The sequence below is a fragment of the Dysidea avara genome, chromosome 10, assembly GCF_963678975.1.
Source record: "Dysidea avara chromosome 10, odDysAvar1.4, whole genome shotgun sequence".
NCBI classification, from domain to species: Eukaryota; Metazoa; Porifera; class Demospongiae; order Dictyoceratida; family Dysideidae; genus Dysidea; species Dysidea avara.
The window spans coordinates 1,324,782-1,333,912 of record NC_089281.1 but is presented as its reverse complement, the minus strand read 5'-3'; the positions used below and the strand labels follow the sequence as shown (position 1 = coordinate 1,333,912).

The 9,131-nt window shown below is 38.5% G+C and overlaps 3 protein-coding genes across 6 annotated transcripts; 2 read left to right on the top strand and 1 right to left on the bottom strand.

Moving 5' to 3' along the window:
• Window positions 1-454: 454 nt before the first annotated feature.
• LOC136236989 (nuclear factor NF-kappa-B p105 subunit-like) lies at window positions 455-2,407 on the top strand. The gene is made up of 5 exons (XM_066027226.1): window positions 455-1,070; window positions 1,191-1,519; window positions 1,581-1,669; window positions 1,820-2,071; window positions 2,182-2,407. Exons 1-5 carry the CDS (start codon window positions 529-531, stop codon window positions 2,230-2,232), a joined length of 1,263 nt encoding a protein of 420 aa, XP_065883298.1. The 5' UTR covers window positions 455-528; the 3' UTR covers window positions 2,233-2,407.
• Window positions 2,337-6,923, bottom strand: LOC136236991 (N-alpha-acetyltransferase 40-like). Of its 3 annotated transcripts, XR_010692274.1 has the most exons (12): window positions 6,797-6,923; window positions 6,701-6,748; window positions 6,595-6,645; window positions 6,495-6,547; window positions 6,356-6,451; window positions 5,604-5,672; window positions 5,176-5,268; window positions 5,042-5,125; window positions 4,593-4,630; window positions 3,954-3,993; window positions 3,339-3,505; window positions 2,337-2,509 (listed from the first exon to the last, which is right to left on the bottom strand). XR_010692274.1 is itself a non-coding variant. In XM_066027230.1 (11 exons), exons 1-11 carry the CDS (start codon window positions 6,800-6,802, stop codon window positions 2,410-2,412), a joined length of 678 nt encoding a protein of 225 aa, XP_065883302.1. In that variant the 5' UTR covers window positions 6,803-6,898; the 3' UTR covers window positions 2,337-2,409. The 3 variants fall into 3 exon arrangements, 2 of the variants coding, with proteins under 2 accessions (XP_065883302.1, XP_065883304.1); XM_066027230.1 differs by lacking the exon at window positions 3,339-3,505 and having other exon boundaries at window positions 6,797-6,898; XM_066027232.1 differs by lacking the exons at window positions 2,337-2,509; window positions 3,339-3,505; window positions 3,954-3,993 and adding an exon at window positions 4,000-4,529 and having other exon boundaries at window positions 6,797-6,918.
• Window positions 6,511-9,126, top strand: LOC136236987 (uncharacterized). 2 transcript variants are annotated; one of them, XR_010692273.1, is made up of 4 exons: window positions 6,511-7,164; window positions 7,241-8,588; window positions 8,640-8,708; window positions 8,908-9,094. XR_010692273.1 is itself a non-coding variant. In XM_066027224.1 (3 exons), exons 1-3 carry the CDS (start codon window positions 7,120-7,122, stop codon window positions 9,018-9,020), a joined length of 1,506 nt encoding a protein of 501 aa, XP_065883296.1. In that variant the 5' UTR covers window positions 6,671-7,119; the 3' UTR covers window positions 9,021-9,126. The 2 variants fall into 2 exon arrangements, 1 of the variants encoding a protein (XP_065883296.1); XM_066027224.1 differs by lacking the exon at window positions 8,640-8,708 and having other exon boundaries at window positions 6,671-7,164; window positions 8,908-9,126.
• Window positions 9,127-9,131: the final 5 nt, after the last annotated feature.

Below are 9,131 nucleotides of genomic sequence, written 5' to 3'. Positions count from 1 at the left end.
TTGCAAATCATGACGAAACAAATCTGAAGTGTAACTAAACTACTAGCCATAACAACTTAAACAAAAAAACGATGTGGAATTAAAATAGCAAAAGCCTTCAAGTCAAGTCATCATGTGAACTCAACACTGAGTAGCACTGAACCAGCTGCTACTAGCTATTCTGGCTGGCACAGCTAGTATGGTTCATTTATTTCACCTGGCTATCTCTGTATAAGCTCTGTGTAGACCCTTCAGTGCCTAACCATGCAGTGTTTAAAAAGGAGGGGAATGCACTGAGCCACCATTAAGATACCAGTTATCTCATACCAGTTATACTGCACAGTCCAGCATAGAGCTACTATTGCTAAGCACCAAGTATTTTTTTTAAATTCCCCTGCATTGTTGTGTTCATAATGAAATCCCATATACGAAAAAAAAATCCCCTTAGCAACCACTTATAATAACGTGCGGCGATAGTAACAATTCACTTTTTCACTATTGCAAACCAGTTGACCTTGTAGTCAAAAGTTGAATTTTTAGTAGCTGGTCATGTCGAAAGTACCTGGACTAATACCAAGATCGGCTCCAGTGGTCGCGCCGGAGAAACCTCGGCTGTTTAGAATGCCGACAACTTTAGGGCCCAGCAAAGTTGAAAGCGACAGGGCTAATATAGGCCCAACAAGAACGGCTACAAACCCTTCACATCACGGACATTCTCACCATTATCCTAAGCCGAAAGCTGATCTTGAAAAGTACGATTCTGGTTTAGACGAGATAACACAAAGATGGTTACCTATTACTGACCTCGTACCGGTTTCATGTACTGATGAAGTCTCTGGATCAATGCAACACGAGTACTTGATACACAGCAAGGAACCAAAGTTAACAAGAGCGCCGTCTGTAGAACAAACTTTAGTAGAGTCTAAAATGGAACTGGACATTAGCGACTCAGCGATTGAACCTTCAGCTAATTCAAATAGCATACAAAGTAACGTTACTAGAGAACAACCCGACACAGCTACCGTCAGGCTAGAGTCCAAACTATTACAGACAGTTCAATATCTCTTTGTGGAAGATGATGATGGCGAAAGGTGAGAATTTTTCTTGTAAACCATAAGTAAATTACCCTACGCTACCCACACACTTACCCGCCTTTTACCTAATAAGTACACAAACATTGTTTACTTTGGTCTTATCTTCTCCTCCCACAGCATGCTCCATTTGTCAGTGATATTTGAGAACCAGCAAGCAGTTAGGCAACTCCTAACAGTAGTCAACAGATTTCCAATGCTCAAGGGATGCCTGAATGATCAGAACAAAATGAAACAAACTGCACTTCATCTAGCAACAAACTTGAACCTGCCTGGAATAGTGGAAGATCTACTCCTTGCAGGAGCAGATGTAGACTTACAGGACATTAATGGAAACACTCCATTTCATATAGTGTGTAAAAAAGGACATTTACAATGCCTGGACATTTTCTTAAGTAACATGACAAGTGAAAAACTTAGAAAAATTGCACAGCTTACAAACAATGAAGGTAAGAAAGAATTCATGATGGAATTAGAAAATGTTTTAATTGTCTTTTGTTCTCTTGACAGGTTACAATGCTCTACATCTTGCAGTGATGCAGTCGCACGTTAAAGCAATCAGAAGACTTAATGATCTTGGATGTAGTATGGATGTACAGGTAGGTATTGACTGAATCATGTGGGGGGAATGTTTATGGGATTTACCACTGTGTTTGTTTGGCATGTGTTGGGTAGCCTTGTAGGATTTCAGTGAATGTTTTCAGGTGTGGCTTCAGCAATGTTAATCATCATGTCTGTGTTCTCAATAGGACAAAAAGAGTGGTTTAAGACCAGTACATCATGCTTTAAGAAGACCTGATGCTTTAAGAGTGGTGAAGTGTCTTGTTGAAGATTGTGAAGCTGATGTTAATGCTTCAACATATACTGGGTGTACAGCACTGCACATGGCAGCAAGCCAGGGACATATTGATCAAGTAGCTTACCTCATCGCATTAGGGGCTGATCCATTGTGTAGAACAGATGAAGGGGACTTGCCCATTGATTATGCAGCAGATTCTATGGTATGTTGAAACCACTTGTTGAAAGTCATTTCCTTATATACACATGTATTGTATGGTCTGTTGTGACAAATATATCATGCTTTAATTATTCTTTTTCTTTCATTCTGCAGGTAGCTGATTTATTAGAAAGAGTCATTTGTGAAACAACAAGAACTTATTGACTAATGCTTCATTGCCTAGTGTTGTTCTTATCTGTCATCACATGTAATTCTGCTGATTGTCTAGTAGCTGTATCTGTTGTGTATAAATGGTCTCGTGTAGAAAATGTTTTTACTGTATATCACTTTTTATTATACCACATTGTAAATTTATTTATAAAAAGAACAGTAAGTGAAAGTTTATTTAGTTCTGACAAGTGACTTGCTCAAAATAAAGTAGGAATATTCGTCTGCCATCAGAGGGTCTTGCAAGGATGGTGAAGATTCATCTTCATCATAGCTAGACAAGTTACATAATTTGCATATAACAGACAGGAGCTATGAACATACATTCATATGAAGAAGACTGCTATATACAGATGTTCAATCAAATAACTGCAATTTTTCAAAGCCACACACAGACCATTATACTACATTGTTGAACTAATTCATTATACAACTAGAACAAGGAATACAACTGTCAGGACATGCTGCCTCCTTATAGAGGCCACCAACTTCCCAACAGGACACCCCAACACTTCCACCACAGAAGAGGCCACTGACATGAGCTCAGACCACTAACTTGCCTAACACCCTACCATACTAATGGTATTACAATTAAACTAGTTATGTGGTAGTAACAGTTAAGTCAACAGCTGGACACATCTGGCCAATGAGTCTGGAGGGAGATATGATGAATAAATTAGTATTTCAGGAGATTCCTTCTCTACCCTCTGAAGAGCTGTACAATACAGCAGCTAATGTTTTCACATTTTTCTGGTGTGTCACAGTCATGTACTCATGTAGCTACACACAACTAGTTGAATGTGACCAGGTGTAAGGGATTCCATAAAAGTACCCTTCAACACATCTTTACAATTCTAGAACTTTGGAAGTTATAACAAACTGAAAAATTCTGCCACCCTGGATACTGATACTGACACAGATGTGGTATATGTGACACATCACATCACAACATACACTACATGCTACTCAAAGGTGGCAGGTAAGTGTACACACAAACCCTTTAGTGATAAATGGCCAATACAAGGATCGTTAGTCAATTATGACAACACCAATAACCCAGCAACAATGCCACACAAGACACCACAGAAGCCATTAACACTTACACTGAAGGGCCCACCTGTACCCATGGGTATAAAGTCCAAGGACAACCTGTAGAAATCTGTAGACATAGGAGGTTATTCCCCTGTTAGGTTACTATGGCACATCACTACAGCTGGGAACTGAATATCAGGCACAGCTGGATAACAGCAAGGCCTCCACCTGAGACTCACTATAGGGACAGCTCAATGTCATACAATCATGGTAGACTAGTTTCTTCAGTGTACACAGAGAAACCCAATACATTTGTAGTCAGTAACATAATAGCCATTACTCTTGCTACAAGGGAATTAATAGGAGTACACCCACATGAAACAATGGCTCCACTACAACAATGTCAAAACACTCTCTGATTATGACAATGATACAGCTCCTCTATTGGTCATGAAGTTATCATTATTGAAACAAATATAGTAACTGCAGTATGCCATGACTGGGCATTGTGGTCACGCTAAGAGCTAAATATAGTACCAGCAAATAAGTAGTCATCAACAGACCGCCTATTTTTCCAGTTGACATACCACACATTATTAGAAGAATATACCAGCACTATCAATTAGTATTATGAACTATTAAATACATACAAACACTCTGTACAGTACTGGTGGAAATTAACTAACCTGAGGCATTTCCTGAAGAATTGCACAGAGGAATCATTTTCTGTGACATCACAATAAGGTTAAATTTCACTTCCTCTCAGTTTAAATTATTTTTATAACATTGAAATGCTACACAGGCAAAGCTTGCCAACACAGGTGGGTAGATGATCAATACAACATACAAAGTCACACTCAATAACACACAGCACATGCCACATTAGTGATCATTAGTGAGGTGTGCTATAAGTTGACTCCTTCAACTGGAGACATGCAGGTACATATATATATATTTGCTATATAAGTAACCATTTTAGAGAATCTCTCCAGAGGAATCTCATTATCTCCTAAAGATTAAAGGATTTTATGCATACCATTTTCTAAACAGTAGTAGTAGTAGTAGTAGTAGTAAAATTTGAGTTACTAAATTACCAATATACAATCTGATTGTGATAAATAATCTTTCAAGTATTGTGGCCTCGTAGTAAGTCAATACCAGAGCTAATCTTTTATCCATAGTAACCCACAAACAACATTATTAATTGGTAATGTAACCAGCAATTGACCAAGTTAATCACATCCATTATATGGCACCACACACTATGGGATATATACTGACATAAACAAGTCAACCAGTACAAACACTGTATGGATCACTGTTACCTTTAAAAACAGTGAGTATGATTTTCTTCATTTGAGTTCTAGAAAAAAATGGAATAACTAATAAAGTTAGTACAAGCAGGAGGAAGGAAGGAAATGTCATATAATATAACACAGATTACAGGAAGTTGACAGTCTAAAGTGTTCAATATGTGGAAGTAGATAAAAATGAATTTAAAACTCAATAAAGGGTAATTTCCCCTCTAATCAGATCACAAGTGCAAAGTTATAACAGGTTAGTCCACATAGTACAAATAATATGTCATAACATGTCATAACACATCACATACCAATTATGTAGCCACATTATTGTGTAACAATTAGCCTCCCACAATATTACATTCATTTACCAGTATCGAGGAACATACTGTATTCTCAGAAACTATTATACTATGGCTAACTGGAAGTTCTGTATTCTCAGAAACTATAAGTGGAAGTTAAGTGCACATTACCTATGACCAATCAGCTCCAGTATTTGCATCAAAAACTTGCCCATACCTTTCCTCCTTACCTCCGGCTCTAGTTGTATCTCATAACTATGGTGACAGGGTAGTAAAGTTTGAAGAAGACACACTGACAAACTGACCAATAAATCACTTCTACACCTTCATCCATGTCATATCGGTAGCTCGTATATGCCATAGGACGAGATGTTGCCTTCTCTCTAGCTATCAAAAAGCTGAAGGGACATGAAGCAATATAAAAGTACACAAGAAATGATACATAGCAAGTACATACTACATTTAGTTGAACACTACCATACAACTGAAAATTTCTATAGTGAATCTAATCATTAATCATTAATTCACTAAACCTGAATAGAACAATATAGCATGCCACTGTACTCCAGTGTAGAGTCATGCAAACATCTACCATTTCATAAAGCAAGGACTTGTTTTTCAACAAACTTCTTATTGTACGATAGATGTGTTGAAAGTGGCAGATGACAAATAACACAGGGTTACAGGATTTTTTCTTAATATGAATACTCCACTACTACACATAGAACTTTACCAAGAGTTGTCATGGGTTAGTTCTTCCCACTTCTCTCTGTCCTTCCAGCCCATGCCTCCTCGAACATAACTGTTAACACAACACACACACACACACTGGTAAATCAAATGTCTCAACATTGTAGTTTAGTATTACCCCTCTCAGGTCTTCATGTTCTAAACCCAAAGTGCGTTCTGTGCTCATACAGAGGCTGCACATTATTTTGGTAAACAAAGTAGTTGTTTTACTGTATTCAAAGTGTAAGGGTTTGCTATGTTACAACTCCCTAATACACTACCCTACATACCATACTATACTTGGTGCATATCATGACTACTTCCTATAGTGTTACAGGGGATAAATTCATGTGCTATATATGGTGGTACCTACAAGGTCAATAGTGGAGTGAGGTACATAATGACCATCACCTGTAACAGTTAGCATAACAATGTTGCATGAATATTATCACACACTGCAACATGACTCTCTAGGTAAACCCATTATGAATATCATGTGATGTATAAAGACATCATGGGTCATGCTCATGGAATACACATGGCTTGGCATCCACAAAACACTACTGCAGTTTTCAGCAATCATCTCTAGCTAGGGATATTGAAATTAGGCCCACAGCTTATGTTTGGTATTTGGACTGCACATCATGTACGTGGTCCCTAGCCGTACTGTTAGCCCAGGTCTAGCTATGCCACTGTATGTGGCCTGTAGAAATATGGTGTGTGTAACATATAACACTACTGTTTTGGAATACTCACAATTCTTTCATGTTTGTTTTCAACAGTTCAAAAGACCACTTGGCCTCATCTTCAGTCATTGACGACATCTTATGAAACGAGATCACCATGTCTAATCTAGTACACTAATAATAAATATTGACATGTTAGTAGGTCGCACCCATTACGGCGGAAAGACTTGAAAGCAAAGAGCTCTTCTAAAGGATCATCAACCTAACAGAATTTAATATGGGTCATGAACATATTGCTCGCAATCTTACAGCATAAGCAGTCTTGATAAGTGCCAGGGAATTAGCTGTGGATACTCTTTCCTATAAAGCAAGATCACGTGGAGGGTGATGCACTTTATTTAGGAATACACTGAACCTGTTTAAGCTTTTCTTTCTTCGCTTTTGCTTTTTCAGAGCGATGCTTCTGTACGAGAAATATTAGAAATTAAGTACACATACCCAGAAGTCTTACCCCCATACTAGCGGCTTAATTTCACAGCCCAGTACCAGCTCATGACCAGGGGAATTCCCTTTACAGACTGGTAAACTAACAAGGTATCTACGCGAAAGATGATGGCAGGCCAGTTAAAGGGACAGGTGGTGTGAATTTTACTTTAATGGACTCTCAGTATATTTTGTAAAAGATTTAGCGAATGATTTATGCTGATCTTACGCGCCATGTTAAAAACGCGCTATAAAACGTGCCGCTAGGTGGTTGCCAAAGTAGCGGCTCTTTGTATGTAAAAGCGCATCACTTTTAGTTAGGGCATATGGTTAGGGAGCTGTGGAGAGGTCATGAACAGCAGAGACAGTGAACAACACGAGGCTGACACGAATTTGGTGAGTTGCAAATTACAAATTTACCCCTTATTGTTACTGAATGGCTTCGTTAGCATGTTTACACCATTTATTGCAGGTGATGGTACCTGACATGAAGACCCCATTAATAAGACCAGCACCTTCAGTGTTGCTCAATGGAAGCCACCCCATTATATTTGTGTTAAATCAACCCCATATTACCGGCTCCTTCTACAATAAATATTTCATGCAAGCAGAGACATTGAATGATAAACTATTGGTACAACCCAGTGGTTTTGTTATTGAAGAAGACACTGCTCATATTGTCCCCAGTTTGCCCAGTGAGAGGGCTGCATTAGCACTAGCTAAAAGCCTTGTTGATACTTCTCATGTTGTTCCCAGTTGTGAAATTCATAACAAAAACGTTCTGGACTGTAACATTCCTGGTGTGTGTTATGGTGACAGCTGCAATGTAAATTCTCTGAAATGTTCAAGTGAAAATCGTCAGGCTTTGTGCAAACAAGAGTGTAAGGAAGTGATCCCATTGACTACTATTAACAACACTGAATATGAAACTAGCTGGCTACACAAGGGTAGTGTTGATGAGATAACACTAGAGGGAGGTGATGCTATTGTACCAGACATCAATTATCCAGCAGGGACATCTAGCTGTACTGATGATAGTACAGTAAAGGATGGGACAACCCCACCAGTGTCATTTGAAGCTAGATCAATTGCAGCACTAAATACAGACCCCCCTTCCAATCAGGATTCTAGTAGTCCCTCATCTACTAATGGTGGTGATTCTCACTTCATGCATTATTCTTTTGCTACAGAAAAGGAATCACTAGCAAATGAGGAATCAGATTATGAACTAGAATTGTTGTCGCCCACACACGAATCCCAACCACTGCAGCAGCCCAGTATTGTAGTAGACTGCAGTCAATGTTCTGTCTCTAGTCTACCATCAAATAATGATCACATTGAAGTCGTCAAATCACCACAATATGTCATTGATACATCATTAGAAAACATTCACACACTTCACTGCAGTGAAACAGCTGATGATGGCATTAATACTGTGGTGCAAGCCTTACCAGTGGAGACAGCCAAACAGCCTCATATAGAACACATTTGCCATGGAGACAATGTGGAGAACACAGAAGATGATGACTTTGACGATGATTCAGAGAAAACTTTAATTGTCACTGATTCAGAACTACAAAGACCACAAAATTGTAATAATTCTAATAATCCAGGAAAGACGTTTCCTCAAGATATCAATGATGACATTGCTGACACTGATCAACCAACACACATTGACCTTGTCCCATCTGTTGACCTATCTTATGATGACGGACGGTCACGTCTACTAAGAGCAATGGACATTATTGAGAGGAAGGAGAATCATGTTAAGAGACTTCGTACAACGTGGGAAAGGATATTATTCACTGGTAACTACTATGGTAAGCAACACCATATTATTCTATTGTTTCATTACACAAGTTGTATTGTAGTGTAATTACAGTATTGTGGGACTGTTGTCAATCAATCTCCTAATCTGTGTTGTACACAATTAGCCCCAGGTACTGACCAGTCATGTACCTTGTACAGTTTAGTGATGTAATGAAGGATGTTGTGTATGATCATACTGGACTATTATACTGCACATTTTCTGCAACTCAGTAACTCTGCTAGCTGAGCAAACAATAATTAAGGGAAGTGGGCTGGATTAAATATTTCCTTAAGGGAAAGTTTTTATCATGATGTAATATGTTCTATTAGATACTGTCAGCACTACAAGATTGAACTTGAGTAAGCCAAAACTTCGCCTGGGATTATCCCGTACTGAAAGGTGCAGATCACTACACCCATATTACAGGGCTGGTACTCAGTGACACATCAATAATGTGTGTATAATCTATTATCTACACTATCAATTGTGTTGCACAATAAATTATTGTTAACGATACTTGTATGGATGCTGTTTGTGCAATAGAAGAATGGGG

What these genes read in the sequence shown, in the direction of transcription:
- LOC136236989 (XM_066027226.1), top strand. Translation starts at nt 529, where the DNA reads ATGTCGAAAGTACCTGGACTAATACCAAGATCGGCTCCAGTGGTCGCG. An exon ending in ACAGCTTACAAACAATGAAG is followed by an intron (nt 1,520 to 1,580) that starts GTAAGAAAGAAT and finishes TTCTCTTGACAG; the next exon opens with GTTACAATGCTCTACATCTT. An exon ending in GATGTAGTATGGATGTACAG is followed by an intron (nt 1,670 to 1,819) that starts GTAGGTATTGAC and finishes TGTTCTCAATAG; the next exon opens with GACAAAAAGAGTGGTTTAAG.
- LOC136236991 (XM_066027230.1), bottom strand. An exon ending in AAAACAAACATGAAAGAATT is followed by an intron (nt 5,673 to 6,355) that starts GTGAGTATTCCA and finishes TTGTGTTAACAG; the next exon opens with TTATGTTCGAGGAGGCATGG. An exon ending in CTGGAGCTGATTGGTCATAG is followed by an intron (nt 4,631 to 5,041) that starts GTAATGTGCACT and finishes ATTTTTTTCTAG; the next exon opens with AACTCAAATGAAGAAAATCA.
- LOC136236987 (XM_066027224.1), top strand. Translation starts at nt 7,120, where the DNA reads ATGAACAGCAGAGACAGTGAACAACACGAGGCTGACACGAATTTG. An exon ending in ACGAGGCTGACACGAATTTG is followed by an intron (nt 7,165 to 7,240) that starts GTGAGTTGCAAA and finishes CATTTATTGCAG; the next exon opens with GTGATGGTACCTGACATGAA. An exon ending in ATTCACTGGTAACTACTATG is followed by an intron (nt 8,589 to 8,907) that starts GTAAGCAACACC and finishes ATGTTCTATTAG; the next exon opens with ATACTGTCAGCACTACAAGA.